This window comes from Pavona decussata, unplaced genomic scaffold (genome assembly GCF_977016875.1).
Source record: "Pavona decussata unplaced genomic scaffold, jaPavDecu1.1 SCAFFOLD_116, whole genome shotgun sequence".
In the NCBI taxonomy this organism is placed as follows: domain Eukaryota; kingdom Metazoa; phylum Cnidaria; class Anthozoa; order Scleractinia; family Agariciidae; genus Pavona; species Pavona decussata.
Window position 1 is genome coordinate 232,322 of NW_028145530.1, and position 19,770 is coordinate 252,091.

The 19,770-nt window shown below is 39.2% G+C and overlaps 1 protein-coding gene across 2 annotated transcripts in view; it reads left to right on the forward strand.

The window, feature by feature from the left end:
* LOC146469828 (uncharacterized) overlaps positions 1 to 19,770 on the forward strand; it is a 173,006-nt gene that overhangs the window by 19,958 nt on the left and 133,278 nt on the right. For both annotated transcript variants that reach the window (XM_085122798.1, XM_085122797.1), the window contains exons 11-18: positions 2,321 to 2,483; positions 3,475 to 3,698; positions 5,478 to 5,697; positions 6,490 to 6,749; positions 9,535 to 9,688; positions 10,196 to 11,161; positions 12,868 to 13,098; positions 14,877 to 16,238. In XM_085122798.1, coding sequence (XP_084978924.1) covers positions 2,321 to 2,483; positions 3,475 to 3,698; positions 5,478 to 5,697; positions 6,490 to 6,749; positions 9,535 to 9,688; positions 10,196 to 11,161; positions 12,868 to 13,098; positions 14,877 to 16,238 — 3,580 coding nt within the window. The remainder of the gene's footprint in view (positions 1 to 2,320; positions 2,484 to 3,474; positions 3,699 to 5,477; positions 5,698 to 6,489; positions 6,750 to 9,534; positions 9,689 to 10,195; positions 11,162 to 12,867; positions 13,099 to 14,876; positions 16,239 to 19,770) is intronic.

Here is a 19,770-nt window from a genome sequence, read left to right on the forward strand (position 1 = left end):
GTGGATATGAATTATTCATGATGTCCAGGCATTCTGCGCGATGAGTTATGAGGGAAGTGAACTCTGCTTAGAAAATTATTAGGAACTGGCAACCCGCTATACAAATTATTCATTAATTGCAAACCGGTTATTAGCTAAAGACCGGGGCGGGAAGTAAGCACTAGACAAATTTTGCCAGCTTGATTTTCCAAAGTCGTCTTCGAAACTGTCATCACTGGAACTATGATGCCGTCGGGATCCGCGTTTCTTTCGCTTTTTTGTTTTTGATTTCTTCTTTCTTCTTTTTGACCTTCGGTCGTCGGATGAGGTGGATGAACTCTCCTCAGATGTAATCCTTTTTGCTTTTGGAGTTTCATTATTCTCTTTCACTGGCATGTCAACTTCCTCCTTGCCATTCGGAACATCTCCATCTCTCTCTTTGTGGACTTAATTGGGGAAAATTGCTCTCATACTTTTTGAGCAATCGTCGTCACGAATTTGCTTGGATCTCTTCCCTTCAAAATCAATTTTTTTATTTGCTCACTGTCATTTGTCGTTACAGGCGGGACTTTACCATCAAGACACTCTCGTAACAGCCGTACACCTCTCATTAACTTGGCTTTATTCACTTTGTACGATTCGTCAGCTTGGTACATTCGCGGAGTGACACGTTTGATGGACTGGCATTCGCTGCTCGTAGAGAACTGTTCCATGGAATTCAATTGACCTTCCAGTTGATCAACAGCATCTTTTCGCTTTTTTCGCTCTAATTTAAGCGAGGTCAACTGGCTTAAATACTCGGGGTGTTTTGCTATTATTCCACAATACGTGAACTCGGTCTATTTATTTAATGAGAACGGTTTCATTGCAGAGTTGCGATGACCTCAATGATGGCAATAACCACAAATGCTTCCCCCCCCCCCCCCCCCTACAGGCGGCTTTTCTTGCTCTATAATGTTCATGGAATCGATCCTCATTTAGACTTCCTTTAGTTCTTTTTTTCGTGTTTTAAGCTGCTTCTGTAGCATCTTTAGCATCTTTTCTTGATCCTCCAAGTCCCGAAGAACGTTTCGGTAATCAAGAAATTTTTTTATCATTACACCATATTCTTTTGCCGCACGATAAACATTTTGCACACAGTTTGTCGCAAATAAAGTGCCTGGTTTTTTTCTCTTAACTAAAAGATTAAACCTACCTTTTTAGATCCTGTGTTTTTGGCAGATATGTCCCCCTTTTCTTCTTGCACTCGATAAGCCGTGGGTTTTTGAAGGGGAGATCAGTGCTCTCTCAACAAAGAAATTTGGTACTGTACTGTAAGCTTTCGCGCCAAGCAGCAACTGTTTGTTGAACATTAAGTTAAATTCTTTTTCTCCAATAAGTTTAATTTTTAGACGGGTACAAAATTGGTTCGCTTAAAGAGTCTCGTATATGCTAGTAAATGTTTCCGAATCTAGCTGTTGTTTGAAAGTGGATAACCAACTTTTTAAGTCATCACTTCCATCTCCTTCGACACACGCCATCTCTACAGCTGCTTTTGCAACTTGGAAGCGAAGTTCGCAAATTTCGAATCGAACTTCGAAATCAAACTTGTGGTATTCATTTCAAAGTTCGCAATTTGATTGGCTCCAATAACAATGAAACCTTGAATTCTGAAACGTAGTTCCCAAGTTCCCAAGATGTTTCTGAACCCGCGCGGCCAAAGTGAGTTGAAATCTTTCGCAATCATGATGATGTATCCATCGCTGATGTAATTCTTATATTCCTACGTTAAATATAGACTCGGCAGCAAGCATCCAAAAGTAGGGTAATTTTGGCTTCTTGAAAGACCCTATTTGAGGGTTTCGGGTGAACAATTACGAAAAGTGAGAAATCAAGTAAACCGGGAAATCATTTCTTTGTCGATACAATCGTTGTAACTAAATTCTCTTTTCAGGTTTGTTGCAGTCAACTCAGCTTTGTGTGCACGACTTTCCGATATATACAGTAGTCTAGCCAACTGCCATGCCATGGTGGCGATAAGATGACATAGCAAAGCATACTATGACCATGCTAGATATACTCAGATGGCCATACCATACCATGGCCGTGCCATGCCATGCCTTGCCAAACCAGACCATGCCATGCCATGCCATAACGTACCATAACATACCATGCCATAACATACCGTACCATACCATACCAATTAACTACACCATACTACACCGTACCATACCATATTATGCCATACCACACCATGCCAAACTATAGCACTTCACGACATGCCATGCCGTACCACAGGTTTAAGATATTATTAATAAAAGGATGAGCATGTTATCTTGTATAAATTCAGTAATTTCTTTAGGATCCCTGCGGCCCAGGTGATAACCCAAGCTATATGGCAGGACTTACGAATGACGCTTTAGAGTCCCTTCGTCAGATTAAACGTGAAATGGAAACGAAAGGATACTTGATGCTCGACATGTGGTGCCACTTTGGAACAGCCATCGTTCGTGGGCCTGACGAAGGTTAAAGTATCTACTTTTACTGTTTTCAATGCTTTTACCAATGCCAAAATGCCAAAACAGAAATTAAGAGGCCTGTCTTTATCAAGACAGGCCTCTCTTCTGCATTTAAATGCAGAAGTCACGTCTTTGTCAGTCGTGGTACGTGTCAATGATCATGATCGTGAGTTGTCAATGATGATGAGGTTTGAGTGAACACTTAGCGCCACATTCCCTTGATTCTTTGCATGAACGTTCGTGCATGTAGTGTCATTCATGTGCGACAGATCCTTGTCATTGCATAGGGGGAAAAGCCCCTGTAACCTTACTTGTGTGGTTGGCAGTTTGGGAAAAGTCGTATTCTTAGGTTCATGTAACACGTTTTTTTTTTGTTAATAGTTTGAAGGTAGACCCCTTTAAGTTTACATGGAGCTAGACCGTTTAGGTTAATCGGTTTTTTTTTCATACCGGTTGGCCTCGTTTAACTTTTCTGCCCGCTGTGAATACATTGTCGTCCGATTGCACGCTTTTAGCGGACTGAAAAAAGGCTTGGAGATTTAAAATTTGGTGGTAGTAAAATCGCAGCGCAATTAAAGAGAAAGACTTTAAGATTACGAGACTGAGTGCGACTACAACTTTTCGAATCGAGTTCGCCGGCTTTGGAGAATCACGATCACTTGCCAGACCACTTTTGTTTCTAGAGACCTCTTATCTGCTGTTAAACTACAGAAAAGAGCGAGAGTTGTGAGAAACTTACTGGATTGAAATTCAAAAGTCCCGCTTGTACACAAATTTAAAGATATGACTAGTTTTGGTTTCAGTAGTTACCAAGCAGATTTCACCAGCAGGCTGGTCATCCCGGCGCTAAGCCTCGCACGAGAATAAGCGCTCATTTCCCTCAAACGGCCTACGCCGTCCCTCCACCCGGGACCTAATCATTTCTACTATACAACTAGCCTTTCTTTTTTTTTCTTTTTTCAATTAATTAATCACCATTAAAACTCATTTGTTACAGAGGAAGCCGATGAAGGTGAATGGACCATTGCTCAGGCAACAGAAAAGTTACAAGCATCAAATGAAGGACTTCATTGGAGAGCTGCATTCAAAGAAGGGGTCAATTTAGACAAGACATTCCTGGAAAGAAGTGACTGCCAAAAGACTCCTGAGGAATATCTAGATTACGTGGCAAGAAACGACTTTATATTTTTAACGTCATGTGGTCATCAGATAAGATTCAAGGTAAGGCTGATATTCATTGCGTTCAGGCCCAATCTAGCAGCGCTCCTCTTTATTTTGGTCCCTCGCTTCTGCTTTCGTTTCATGTTTTCTGCGGTAATGTTTTACATAAATGGTTTTGGTGTGGCTGAGTGCCTTGGAATGTCATACTTGTTATTGCCCGAAGGCGTTTCCGCAAGGAAGTGACAAGGGAGAACAGGGTGATAGCTAGACAAAACTTGGTGTAGTGTTATTGGATTAACATCAAGATTAGTTGCTCTTATTCTATCGCTTACTGACAGAGTAATTTCGGGAGAAAAGCTGATATTTTAGTGGAAAAATGGAACTTGTTTATTGTGTAAACAGTGGCTGCCGGAAAGTACTAACAACAACAACAACAACAACAACACAGAATAAAAAAAAAACAACAACAACAAAGAGACTTTATTAACACAATAAAGAAAATGATGACTTTAACCCGCAGGTAGCTGTTGTTATTCGCGGCGGGCTCATTAAATCGTTACATTTCAAACAAACTAAAAGACAAAAAATACCAACAAACAAACAACAACAACAAACAGACAATAAACTCAAAACCAAAATATCGACCGAAAAAGTCAGTTCGTTAAGAAATCTTTTGGCATTTCATTTTGATCAGACACTCGGCGCTAACTACTCCAGCAGTGATCGACGTTGTATACAAATGAAATGTGTTTCTCATTTTGTTTGTTCAATTTTATTGAACACCAAGTTAAGCTGATTAGTTTTCCTCGCATCGTCAATAACTGGGTCTTTCGACTGTTCGTCATACTGATTGGCCACACAAGTACTCCCGCTTAGCAACATGGGTTGATCGGTTGTGTCACTGTGTGTTACATCACTAATGTTTTTTAAGTTGGATTGAGTTGTCGTTCGTGACTCATGGCTTGCTAGACTTTGATAAACATTGGCTTACTTTGACGGCTTTGAGGTCCCTCTCTAAATAAAAATCAATTTCCAAATGGAATTTATTAATCCCTCGTGAGCTAAGGCGATCGAACAGGGACTTCTTTCTTCTCACCCAGTATCGATTCGACTTCGACATCAAGATTTACACGTCGGTAAGTAAAAGGCGATGCACAATCGGTCTTGATTGTATCAATGCGCATTTGTCGGGAATCTTTTGCTTCACCTTCGAAGAGCACCATTTGTCACTTCTTCAGACACGTGCTGCTAATGTTGGAGAATGCATCAAGAATGCGTTCAAAGCACCAAAAACAGCCAAGCAATGGCGACCAACAGAAATCAGGTCGGTGTGTCACAACTTTCTAAGCCGTGAAGTGTGCGATTCGCTGGTGATTGGCTAATAGATCGAGCTTTGGCTAGCGAGTGACGTGGGATTGGCTATTCTTCCACTTCCGGTTACACCGGAGTGAGTGATTCATCTGCATACGGAATGCCACTATCCCTCGTGGATGCTAAAGCATATCCACGAGTAAAAACATCATTTTTCGGGAAAAAAAAAAAAAACAAACAAACAAAAACAACAGGCTAGAGCCAGCCTTTACTTGTGCCGTGCACGTAATTTAGAAAGACTCATACAAATTGGGTAGCTGATGAAAGTCATGACACAAAAACTAACAATTCCAACGCCGACTATTTGTAGACTTGTGGCCTCAGGGCGCAGTAGGGAAAAGGAGAGAAAAGAAAATTAAGGGACATGACAAATTAATTGACTAGGTAAGAGGTTTAAGGTACTTGAATGGCTGATTATGAGACTTGGTGAACTAAAAACGTTAAAAATGATTCTCCGTCATTGCGCAGGTGTGGGTAACAAAGAGGAACGCCGGCAAAAAGCTGGAAGACATTCCAATTCCTTTCAGTGACTTAAAGAACATATTAGATGAGGTACACTTTGAAGATGAATTGACGCGGTCACGATGCCGTGGATGGCTGGTTCTACCATCCAGAAGATATCTGCAGGCGGACATTTTGTTTCCTGGCTGTGAATTTGATTGCAGACTTACCATTTGTGGACAAAGTGGTATGAAAGCGATTTGCTAAGGGCAGAAAAATGAGAATGATGTATTATTCAGTGAGTGTCACAGGCAAACTCGGATAAGGGAATCCAAGTGCTCCTATATGACCTTCCGAGTTCGGATGCTCTACCACAGAGCAACAGGAGACTTGTGGGAGCTAGGAAATATTTTATTGATTCTACCCTATGCCACACACCTTTATACAAACTGATTCTTACACAACGTTCACAAGAATGTGTCTTCGTGGGTCAGACTGACAGCCACTATTCGTCACTGCAAAACGAACGAAAATTCATTTTGAAAAAACAAAATAAAAAAAAGGAAGGAAATTAAAACAGGATAGGAGTGCAAACTTCTGTTCAAGAGTTTCTATTTTTATTTCCATGTATTCATTACATATGATACCAAGAAGAAGGAGAGGAAAGGGAAAAGCCCGGGAGGTCCGTTTGCTCAAAACACCCGAAGAGTTTTTGCGGCTCGTGAAGTATTTTTCAAATCCGTTTTCTATAGATTGGTGTTGTAGTAGTTTGCGTGCGTGTTGTAGTAGTTGTTTTGCCATGGTTTAGCTTTCAAAATTATAAGAATATGAAGATATTAATAATGTTATAAAACCTCTGGTAATAAACGCTGTGTACTTAAAATAATTTTTCGGGTCCGAAATGTTTACAGAAGTTTTGAGAAACGCACTCCTTAACTATAAGAGTTGCATGATTATATTTAATTTATTTAACTTCTTCACTTTGAATTAAAGGTTCAAATAATTACTACAATTAAATATACTATTTGTCCTAACATAGATAGTGCTCTGGTGCCGGACCATGTACCGAAAGAAGAAGCAAGACAAGTGTTGTCAAGATACTTGTCCCAATTTGCTTTGACCGATGAAGATAGCCTTGAGCTCCGTCCGCCAGAGATGAATATACCAGAGTGTTTTCACTTAATCCATAACCGATGTTTCAAACGATGTCTGTATGAAATCAGTCAAGGATTCGCAGTCATACTCTCAGAGGAAAGCTCATGGCAAGGCGACGAGAAAACAAAGGAGAACAGAACATCGGTATGTGAGTTTGTTCAGTTGTGGCCACTTTTTACATTATTTTCCCTTGAAAATTGGCATAAAGCTTTTTGACATCAGGCAATCAAAGCCATCTGTTAACTAGGGATGTATGCCCATGTACACTAGTGTTGGCCCATGTACACCTGAGGGTATATCAACGCACTGCAGTGTATGCCCGTGTATGGCCAACTATAGCTACACACCTATTTCAACCATCTTAAACCACTATATGATGGTTACACCACGTATTTAAGTAACTAGGCTCGATTTCCGCGGTTCCCTCGGGTCCGGCTACGTGGGCTGATTTTCCGAACAGCTACGGCTGGTAATCAAACTTATCTGCTAATTCAGTAATGGAGCAATTTGCTGGTAAACACTTCAGTCTCGAAAGGATATCCTAATGCAAAAAAGAAAAGAGAAAACCACTTCGAGAATAAATTGTAAGCAGCTCTGCAAGTAGTCAGAGCTCAAAATGGTATTAATCGTTAATTAATTCATTCATTTACCTACAAAAGCTAGTCTATAAATCTATAAATTTGGAAAAATCCATAAATCCAGTCTATAAATCCATAAATTTGGACGTGTGCGCTGTTAACCACTTTAAGATAATTTTTATTATTATTGTCTGAGTGTCTGCTTTCAATTTTCGCACGGACAAAGAATCAAAGTTTCGGATGTGTTGTTCCATTCTGGGCGATTAGCTCAGGAATTTTGTCAGCTAATTTTAGAACTCTTCAAAAGAAACTCTGAAAATTATTTAAAGATAAGCCATACTATTGGCTTGACCATCAGCTTCGACAATATCATTCAAAACAATGACAACAGCAACACGAATAGGGAACTAAACTTTCCGTCTGTGGAAGTAAAATTTCTTACTGTTGTATCCCATTCTTTTTTATATTTCATTTTTAAGGCTAATGGCCAAAGAGAAACTGATTATTATGTTGACCAATTGAGGTCGTTAGTCAGCCGCACAGTTTTTCTCAGTAGACAACTCGCTCCCTTTAACTAGCTTTTTTCTTGCTGGTTATGCAATATTTGAAGTCCATATAATTTGCTGTACGGACAGTACCCCATTCAGTTCGCAACAAACATTGAAATTAGATAATTAACATTTTCGCCTTGTTACTGTAATCTATTTTACTATATTTGTGATCTATTTGTTCCTTGTTAAACAGTTTTAAGGAGGTAATGGAAGGTTTCAGCTCTATAATTCTTCACATTTTTAAAGCCAAAACAATCCCTTGGTTTTGTAATACAAGACCATTTTAATCTTTCAGAACCTTTTAAAATGGTTTATAGGATGTCTATGAGGAAGAAAATGAAGGGGTGGAAAATTTTGGCAAACGGAAATAAAAAAAACCCTTTATATTTAAAGGTGATTAAATAGTTTGAAATTAATAATTAATAGATGGACACAAAAATGGCCTGCTAAAACTCGATGTACTCTTGCTTGCTGGCTGACTGCCTAATAATTTGTGTACAAAACTTTTACCCATTTCTTTCCTAAATGGCATACCATGTCATAAAAATTCAATGAGATTGCCCCTCTGCTGGTTTACTGATTTATCGAGAAATAAAACCGTTGGTTTTCAAGTGCCCCTTTAATATCACCATTCCCCAAAAATCTATTTTTGGTGACAATTAACCATTTTGCGACATGTTGTTTAGTTGTTTGTTGTTTCTCAATGGAACAGATACATGGGCCAATTTAAAGTATGACTCGCCTGCCTAGATTGGCAAGTGCCATATTTGAGCTTATCCATTGCAACTGACAATTTGAAATAACTAAAGATGAACCTAAAGTTTTCTTCGTTGCCAAGATATTAAGGGCCATACCTTTGGGACTATTCCCGAACAAGAATACATTGAATACCGCAAAATCCCGGTTGTGAGCCCCTTCGGTTATAGGTCCATCTATTTATAAAAACAAATTTTATTCCGGATCTAAGCCCCACCCCCAACTCGGTCATTAGCCACACCATTCCGCCTATAGGCCCATCTTTATGTAAACACCCCCATCCCCTTAAAGTAAATGGGGTGGTGGAGGGGGCCAGGGATGGCGCAGTAGTGAGAGCACTCGCACCACGTTGAGTTTAGGATAGCCTTCCACCGCTTCTTTCAGATGGTTCTCTGTTCACTAGATCCTTCATGCCTGTAGAATGGAGTTATGTTACCTGCTTTTCTCATCAAGGGCTCTTTTCATTTTTCCTTACTAAATAGTGTGTCATTGGTATTATTTGTTCAACTTATTAGGAAAGCACAATAAATTCCACGCTGCTTTTACAACTTGTTGTGTGCATGCATTTTGTGTAGACTGACAAAAAAAAGTATTTTATTTATCCATTGAAAGCTGTGGGCGCTGGTTGTTGTAAAGTTTCAGAGAACTGGGAAAAATTGAAGAGACAAAGGCAAACTGGACAATTCGTATTTAAATCAAGCTACAGTTCAGAACTCCTGGGAAAGGTTTTAAGCCTAGCAAGCTTTTTGAGAACCAATATGGCAAAAATGCTAGTATTTGTTGTGCTGGTGTATGAAAATTCACATTTTTAAATCGTTTGTAAATACACTGACAAGCCCGTGTTCCTTTCAACACGTTTTTCTTGGTTTTTTTTTTTTTTTCACTCATCCACCCGACCAGAATGCGCTGTTGTGGTTGGCTAAAAAGAATATGAATATCTTATGAGTTTGAAAAGAGTTTGCTAATTAGGAATATTATTTCTATGATTCTTCCGTTTACAGGAAGAAATTAGTTTAATTTTATTCTATTTTTCATTTCTGGCAGACATTTTTCCACCTACACTGGAAAGAGTGGGACGAGTTGCTCAATAGTCGAGAATGGGAACCGGAAGTGGTAGTGGATAAGCTTCCCGAGTTCTTCCGGTTTGTCAGGAAGGTGCAAAGTATTGTTGCTCGTGAAATGAAAGACACCAAAGCAAGTAAGGAATAGCTCTCAAAAATGAATTTTCTTATGATCTGGGCTTGATCATCATCTTCACCTTAATAGTAGAGAAACAGGAGTTATCATCATTATCGCTTATCATGCATATTAGCCGGCAAAACAGCTGCTCCGTTTCCATTGACTTTGTTAGCCCTCCATTTTTTTTTTCCTGAGTGGTTATTCCTTTTACTCGCTCGCCTCGCTCGCTATGCAGAACTTTTTTTACATGACTTATGAGGTCGACTTGTAGCAAGTCTACTGTTTCCCTTGCACTGTCATAAGACCCATGATTTAGGCATGTCCAATATACAAAAACTGGTACGATCTCTGTACCGGTAGGCAAACCAGTAGTCATTCCGTATACGGTCCGTTAATAAAATGCATCTCTTAAATCGTCAGGGCCAGTTTTTGGAGATGAATCCGGATATTTGTTTGTTGTAATTACCTAGCGTATCACACACTACAAATATGGTATTTGATTTTATAATTTCGTTTATGCCCTAAGGTGACCTTTCAGGAAACATCATGGACGACCCAGCACTCACGGGCCAGGATACGAACATTTTAACTGGCATCGTCACCAGTGAGGGCGGTGTACTGGCTGACAATTCCAAGGATATCGAGCTGGTGTGCCCTCCTGATGCTGTTGAAAGCCCTGTGTCCATAAAAATTACATTGGAGGATCCATCTAAGTACTATGGTCTTATAGTTCAAAAGGATCTTGAAAATGACGTCATGTTTGGTACTCCTATTTTTACTTTTCAACCAAATGGGCATGAGTTCAAGAAACCTGTGACGTTGACAGCCAAGATCAACATAAAGGATAGCAAGTCCAGTGACGTCCTAATTTTGAATGGTACAGAGGGGAGGGACGGTAATATCACCTGGGAAGATATCACTCATGATTCACAGCTCACAATGCTGGATAAGACAAATGCAGAGGTGAAGATTAAAATGGATCACTTTTCAGTGATTACGGCTTTGAAGAGATTGACCGTCATCTGTGTCAAAGACATTGCTTGCAGGCTCAACTTATTTGCATTCAACTACACAATGTCAGTATTATTGAACGAGACCCGTCCCAATTCCATGTACGACGAACTTGTCCTTCTTTTCGTGAGCAAAGATGTTTACGAACAGTTCTACAAAGAGAATGAACCGTCTGCTTTAGTGCAACTCAAACGCGAAGGATTCCGAGAACTTGACGTTCGACTCATTGACGATTGCGAAGAGAAAAGTATCTACAACAATGAAAGTCTTCAAATTTCTGTTCGTGTTGGGGAAGACTACAAACTGTTTGACAGTCAGCAACGAAGTATTAGTCTCACAGTAAATTCCCATGTTTTGTGGAGCGCAGGAGAGGTCGTTAGGCTTCCGCTGGAAGGGACGAGAGATGTCAGAGTTCTATGTGGGACGATCAGTGTACAAGGAGAGTATGGACACACCAGCGAGAGGCATTTCTGCGAAAGAGGTGAGTTTGACACAAAATTGTACAGTTACGAACATAATGCCTTGATTCTAATTATTACAATAATAGTATATTCATATAATCATATTAAATTTTCAGTCATTTTGATTCTTTTTCTCCGTTTAAACAATGTTTTTTCAGCCAGATTTTATGATAGATTTTCCACTTCATTTGTTACAGTTACAGTCGACTCCCAATAACTCGAACCTTCAACGTAAATTGAAAAAGGTTAGAGATATCGGAAGTTCAGAACAAATGACCAGAAATAAGAAGGCGAAAAATGTCAGTAAATTTTAACCACTTTTTTATTGTAGAGAAGTCGAGTGACATTGAACAATATTTCTAAATTATAAATCAGAAGGTAACGTAACGTGAAAAACAACAACAACAACAACAACAACAATAAAGCAAAGCAGCAGGAAAAGATTAAGGACTGCAAACTTTGCAGGTTTCCAAAAAAATAACGTCGGGCTACTGATTCAGAGCTCATGCGATTTACTTTTACGAGAAATAGTTAGTTAATACGCCCTGGCCCTTCTGAACTAATCTATTACTATCGATTATCCTTGACAGTTTTCTAACGAGAAGGAATTAAGCACAAGCATTATGAACATACAATACACTGTAATTACATGTACCCTAAACCAGCGAAACCTGAACTGGGCTGACACGTTTTGTGTAACAATAATAAAAAGAAAGGACAAAGAATACACGGCTGCTTCAAAATAAATTCAATGGACTACAGTACTGATTAACGCGAGTTGACTGTAATAACAAGCCAATGTACGTACGGGGCTGGAGTATTCAGATTTGTGCCTGAATCTGGTTTTGTCCGCACTAAGCCCAACTTAGATTGTGGTCTGAATAATCCATTTGCGGTGAAAGATCGTTGAGCATTCGCGAACGTAGATCTTCTTATTACGTCACGTTGTTATTCTAAATGCAGTTAACCAAAGCCCCGATTGATATGCTTGCCGATTATTGTACCACCTGGCTAAAAATCAAAACAGCCTGGGTTGAAAGTATCTGAAAATGGTTGAAATAAATTTGTCTAACTTTATGTCTCACCGGCCGAACAAAGCGGCGCAAATACAAAATCTAAAATACCGAGGTAATAACAAAACGTTCAGTTATTCACATGGAAGCCCTTGACATATATGGTTGTGGGTGTTGTGTTGTAACCAAGGACTATTCAATTGGATGACCTATCTAGACAGTTTTAAAGGTCTATAAAATGGGACAATTAGACCACCATTTTGCTTAAGTAAACGTGTTTACTGACCGCTTACTTTAAAATAGGCCAATATGTGTGGCTGCTGGGCTTGTCATGATTCATTATGCCTTACATATTCATCGGTTAATGCTGTAGTTTTCTAGTAAAATGCTTGCCTTCCACAAAAAGGTCAGTAGAGGGCTTGGGATGATGCTTGTTGAAACACGTTACCATCTGCTGTTGTCCTTGAAAAATCCTGACAAGAGAGTTAGGAGTTTGACTAAAGAGGGCAAATAGTAAATGTTTCTTTTTGTCTCAAAATCGATCTAAATATTAATTGTCTGAAACAGTATAAGCATCAGTTGGAAAACTCAACAAAAACTTCAGTATGATTCTAACCTGGGATTACTATTTTGCATTAATATATTGAAGCTCGGAGAAAAGTTAGCGTATAACCTATACTGCATTACCTTACTAAGATTTGCAATTTTTACAGATTTGCGCGGTTGCACAAGAAGCCTACTGGGTGTAAAGGAAGCCCCTTTCAACATTATACCCGTTGCCCAGTTGTTGAAGACACCTGACGTTTTAATGAACCAAATCACAAAGTCCTGGAAAGGTGAAGACGAACAACTGGAAAAGATTTTGCAGCACTGGTTGAAGGAAAATGACGTGGAAGAAGATCTTGCTTCCCTAAGGAGGGGCCTTGAGAAATTGAAACGAGAAGGTTAGTTCCCATAACATTTAACCACCTCCCTTCTTCATTTTTATTCGTAAAGATGCGAAGCGTACGTTAATACTAGTATTGCGAATGAGGACATTTTGGCAGTCACTCCCTCACTCCTTCACACGCAAACTTTTATTGGTAATTCCGCTGACCAGTGCAGGCCTTCGAACTTAACTTCATGCTTTCGGTTACGATGTGTGCAAATAAGTTCACACCCGGAGAGACCGAGCGCCAACTGAACAGTTCATGGCTTTGTTGAACTGTGTAAACACCACGACAAGTTATGAAGTGTTTCTACTGTAAAGAAGCAGCCAAACAACGAAACACTTATTTATTGTACTTCGGGTTATGATGGTGCTTGCAACATAATGCCTGCACTTCTGTTTCTAGTCTTCAACTAACAATATTCTGAATAAGTAAATGACCATCGCAGTCATATGCATAACTTATGCAGTTAATTGCGAAAAGAAAGCCTGAAAAAATTCATGCTTGAACGTTATTCGAACTCATGGCCTCTGCTATGCCAGTCCAATGCTCTACCAATTGAGCTGTCAAACCAAATGGGTGCTGGTCATTTTGTAAATTCGTCGAATATACGAAATTCTCTCATTTGAACTGCGGTTGAAAGAATGAATGAATGAATAACAATCCCTATTAAACAAACTTTAGGGTATAATTAACAATTATTCCACCGGCATGCGTTGGATATGAGATGATCTATCATCTCAAACCCAACAAGCCTGAGCGGTGAAACTGCAAAGCTGCACTGTCCGAAGGACTTTCGATGGATTGTAATTAACAACGCTACGAACGCTATAAAGTGTAGGTTTAAGCTGTCACATAAACGGAATTAAAAGTTACAAAGGTTGATAAAAAAAAAAGATACGCAAAGGAAATACATCGAACAAGAACCGACGTTAACGATTACTTACATTGCATGACCACCGAATAACCTGGACGAAAGAAACCTGCCACTGGCAAAGAAATTAAAAAGCGAACTGCAAAAGCTTACCTGCGCTAAGTGGGACTGAAAAAAAAGCCTGTATTGCTGCGAAATTGGCATGTACATATATCTATACCGATAAATTATGCGAAAACGAACAGAAAGCGAAGTAAATGAAGAGAAACGTACAAAAGACACTTATATATGAACAAGTGAAACAACGCAAAATAACCACAAGAAAAAAACACGGATGTGAGTTGCGGAAAAAAAAACCAACAAACAAAACAATTAAACAAAAATGTCACACTTAGATCCTACAAATGGAATAATTGTCATATTAAAAACAATCAAGAAATATTGCTAGATCTTGCTGATTTTTCTGTGCTAGAAATATCAGAAGACAATTCAATGGTCTCTTTTTCTTGAGCATAGTATAATAGCTCATAAATATACCATGGTCGCTAAGCCAATCAAATCATTGGAATTACATTGTACAATATAATGACCCAGTTTTCAGTAATGTCCAATGTCAAGCGGAAACTTTTTGGGTAACACTGATTTTGTATTTTTGGATGGAAAAAATGTAATATTTGTACGTTGTCAGTGTGCATTATATAAAATAGTTCAGTTTATACACAACGCAGGATTGCAACTGGAATACGAGTACTACAAGGTTAGCTGACGCATGAAAATTAACGAAGTTAAAAATGGTAAAACGTTATGTTTTTAATGATCCTCGGATCGTCTCCTTTATCCAGATACTCTGTCTGTTACATTTCTGAAACTGAATACTGCATACTGCGCTAATCGTATGCAATATTGCTTTTACTTTTAGGAGGTTATGAAGTAACAGAAAGAGGACGCATGCATGTCAGGCACTTGAGGGAATTAGCAGCCAAGATTTCGGGATTGCAGTGGGAGAATGCTGATTTGATGAAGTTTTTTTCCAGCAAAATCCAAACTCTCTGCAAGGCAGTACTAAGGGACTGTTGCATAGAATTGGAAGATTCGGCTGAAGACGTGGAAAGAGCAGCCTCAACTACAAACCATGCAAGTTATCTAGAGATTCGTCGACCACTACCTAAAGATATCGATGTTGCTCGCAAATATCAAGTGGTATGTTCATCCCCTACAGAATCCGCCACTAAAACATTCCTGGCAATTGTTTCTAATCTCATTCAAGACATTAAGGAAATCTTTGTTTTCAGGGGTATTTCAGATGTGCAAAATGGCTTGAGAGGTCTGCCCAAAGAAACAGTAGAAAAATTTGTGTTCAATGTTCATTGTGCAGAAAAAAACAACCAAATCCGGCGATTGGTATGCGAGGTGTGTAGAATTCTCGAGATGTTGTGTCTGAAGAATTGTGGTGATCTGCCTACTTCAGAAATTGAAAAGTGGGGCGAGAATTTGTCAATTCTTTCCATGCTGCAATTTCTAAAGCCCTTTTTCCAGCTCTGCCCGCAGGACATTAGGTTGCACAAGAGACTAGAGCTCTTCTCAGGCCGCCTAAGAGACATTATGTCCGATGAAGTTGACATAGCCAATGATTTCTTCCTGCGCGATTTGTCCAACGTTTCACTAAAACTGATTCATTTTGCTAAATTTATTCCTTCAAAACTGGTGAGATTTGAACTCAGTGACTCGTCAGATCCTAACTTTTCCTATCAGAGTGAGAACGTCGAGCACGACAGCTGTCACGACACATTCACTCAACAGTTTCTTATAAAAAAAGAATCAGTAGATGAGCTACAACTTCATGCAGTTGCATGTGTGCACCTTCATGGACGAATCTGCAAGAAAGGAGCTTTCGAGTCGGTGATAGTCCTAAACCCATCTGCTGAGGTTGCTTTTGACAGATGCATGCACCACTTTGTTGAAGTTGCAGCCATAAAGCTGAAAGACAAAGAGTCGGAAAACCTCCGGGTGGTCCTATGTTCCACGCAAAATGAGAAACTTTCAGAGTTGCTAAGCGTCATCAGGCAAAAATTAAGTGAGGACGTGGTAGATTTGAGGAGATCTGAAGTCACATGGTGTCACCTAAAAATGCGCACTATTGCAGCCAAAGGAGGGGTGGTTGTGAGTCTCCGTTTGGTTTATAAATGGGGATCCGAATCCATTAGTCTTCACAGCAACGACTTTGCGACTCTTGCCAATTCTTCTGCTGTTGGGGCTTGTGTACCAGAGGGGAAACTTGTGGGTAAGATGATGTTACTTATAGTATAGCCTGCATTTTGATTACCTGTTCTTTGTAATCATGGACAGTTTTTTTTATAGTCACCAAATTGTTAGAAACAGTTTTGTAGATAGTCTTCTAAGGGTGCATTTTAAGAGCGCCTGCCTATAAGAATCGAGAACTACATTTCAGCGACTACTTGGTCGAATTTCTTATATTTCGCCTGAAGACACCCTTGGATTAACTATTTTCGAAAATCATATTTTAAACTTCCAAGGCATTTTATTTTTTGACAAAATTGCAAGAGTTTGAAATGCGGCCTAGGTGCGGTCACGGGCCATTGAAAACCGCGAAAATTTAGGTCTAAGGACGAAGCCCCGTTCACGGTGTAAAATAACCCAATGAACTTGAAATTTTACACAAACCTAGACTAACCATCGCACAAGAAAATAAGTACAATAAACATTCCAAACTCGCTGGCTGCTTTCTAAAGCATACAGATTTGTGTACGCTACTCGAAATGGCCTAGAAACTAATGCCTATTTTCATCAAAATAAAGGTGTTTCTAGTATGTAATTTTCTCTAAATTAAATCTCATATCTCGAAAGACGAAGAAAAACACTTTATTTGTTTCAAGTTTCAAGCTCTGATTCAAACTCTTTCTCACTCAAGGAAGATCGAATATACGTGTGATACTTGCGGCTCGCAATTCACGTCACGAATTATGAGATCAGAACCGATTCACACACACTTGACATCTGGAGCCCGTGAATGTTTCCAAACATCTCATATTGGGCCCTAAAAGTAATCAGATTGACTGAAGACAGTCATTCAACGTTTTTCGATCCCAGATTTCTTTCCTATTCTGCTGTAAAATAATGTATTTATTCCGGTCAATTAGCCTACGAAACATGTGCAACAAATTTGCATACCATTTCGACGTCACAGGAAAAAGTAGTGCAAATCAAACTTTACCGCTCCTTTATTTTCTTAAATGAAGCAGTCGATCAGCAAAATGGAGTAAGACGTGTGACTTTGTTTCTGCCGTGTTGTTTTGAATGTTCGTTTTTAGCAGCGACGGCTCAAATCAATAAACCAGTGTGACAGTGAACAACTTACAGTAACTCGATATTCACTTTGCTGATATGGGTAACGCGCACGTGATCCTGGCCAGGCATTTCGGTATGGAATCCTGCGCTTACAGGGCGCTTTTGGAAACTGCAAATAGTGTAAAGTACTGCTTGTGGGCCAAGCTACGACTACCTTGGTGATGAAAACCTTGTGAAGCTAAAAGACTGTACAAGAGATGCGAGAGCCCATATTACAGTTATAGCCACAAGTATCGCACGTATATTCGATCTTCCTTGAGCGGGAAAGAGTTTGAATCAGAGCTTGAAACTTGGAACAAATAAAGTTCTTTTCTTCGTCTTTCGAGATATGAGATTTAATTTAGAGAAAATTACATACCAGAAACACTATTATTTTAATAAAAAATAGGCATTAGTTTCAAGGCCATTTTGAGTAACGTACACGAATCTGCATGCTTTAGAAAGCAGCCAGCGGGTTTGGAATGGTTATTGTACTAATTGTCTTGTGAGATGGTTGGTCTACGTTTGTGTAAAGTTTCAAGTTCATTGGGTTATTTTACACCGTGAACGGGCGTCGTCCTTAGACCTAAATTTTTACGGTTTTCAAAGGCCCGTGACCGCACCTAGGCCGCATTTCAACCTTTTGCAATTTTCTCAAAAAATAAAATGCCTTGGAAGTTTAAAATATGATTTTCAAAAAAAGTTAATCCAAGGGTATCTTCAGGACCAGGTGGTCGCTGAAATGCAGTTCTCGATTCTTACAGGCAGCCGCTCTTAATGGCTGAACCTGTAGAGTATTCAGTTTAATTTAGCTCAATATTCTTTCGAGCACAAGGAAATTGTGGTTATTCTTGGAACCTTTCTTAAAAGTCCGTGATTCTTGGAAAATATGCCAATCAATCATTTGGCATCTTTAATTAGCCATAACCAGGGCATTTAGGGAACGTTCATTTTTTATGAGCATGGGGGGACTGGTGGGATTTAGGGGGGGGGGGCACGAGAAAAAAAATGGCACTAAAGGGGGGGGGGGGCTACCAAAAAAAATTGAGTGAAAGAGGGGGGGGGGGGGTCACCAGCAATAATTGGCTAGTAGGGGAAATTGAAAATGGCTCAACACAGAAACAGATGAAGAAATTGAATATTTTTTCAATTTTATTTAATACGATTTTCCTAACCACTTTTAATTTGTTTTATATACTGAGGTCGAAATCTGCATTTCATATTAACAACAACTGAGGAAATGAAGCATATCTGTTGGAAAAGCAATAATGAATATAAACTGAAGTAGACACCTATGTTTGTACAAGTTCAAATTAATATAAAAACGTAACAGTCTCACTATTGAATCATCCGTGGGGGAGTAGTTTTTTTATTAAGTGGTTGTACTCAGAACGATATCAATAGATTGTTTAATGTTCTGTTTAATAGTACTCACTTTTATAAAGACTGTTGATTAGTAAATTATTTGAACCCAGGAGTATCAGTAGACTCAGTAGTATGCCTAGTGTGAACATCCAGATTAGTTTTAAATAATAGAACTGTTGTTGGGGACTTCAGTTGACGGTAAATCTGAGCCGTAGCTATAGGCCATCTTCAGAAAAGCTTGTAACTGTCATTTTTAATAGCAGTACTTTAACATCAAGGCATGTTCGAACGAACCCCCTTTGAAGATCAATATAATGGCGGAAGAAAAAGCACAATGAGGAGGTTGAACAACTACATGGCGTGTACCATGCGAGAGAGTAGAATGTCCGCCCTGGTTCTAATGCATATCAAATATGATATGCCTGTCAATCTTGACGAGATAGTAAATTTGTTTGAAGGCCTACACTCGAGAATGATGTAGTTTACCAGCTTGGTGTATGACTATCAGCAGATCGCATAGCTATCAGAACCTGACAGGGCGCGGAATGTACATTGAACTTTCTTGTTTAAGTTGAGACAATTATGCCGCAGAAATGATGTATAAAGCTTAAAAAGCTGCTGTAAAACAAATTTGTGATTTGCCTAAAATGGGTCTCAAAATGCAGGAAATGAGGTTTCTGGGAACCTAGATTTTCAAAAATTTACGGGGGAGCATGCCCCCGGACCCCCCTAGTAAGAGCGCCTCCGGCGCTCAACAAACACCCCTATCTAACCCTTACCTACACGCCTGATATCTGTGTCTCCGCTGTTTTTTTTCTGTTTAATATGACTCGTAATCGTTGATTGGTATGCTTCGATCCGTATTTTGTCAGTCAGATCTGTACGTGTATTAATTGTTTCTACTCGAAGGGGAGTAATTCCACGTTAAACATTCGCTTGATTAATTTTTATAGTTCCTCTAAGAACCTAAATGGAAATTTAGGGTTTGCCGTTGCCGTAAACGTGTTGTTATCTATAAAACGTTTTTTTAAACAAGAGAAATCTTTACCTAAGCAGAGAACGGTAACTTTTTAATAGTACTGTAAAGAAATCACAGTAACAAT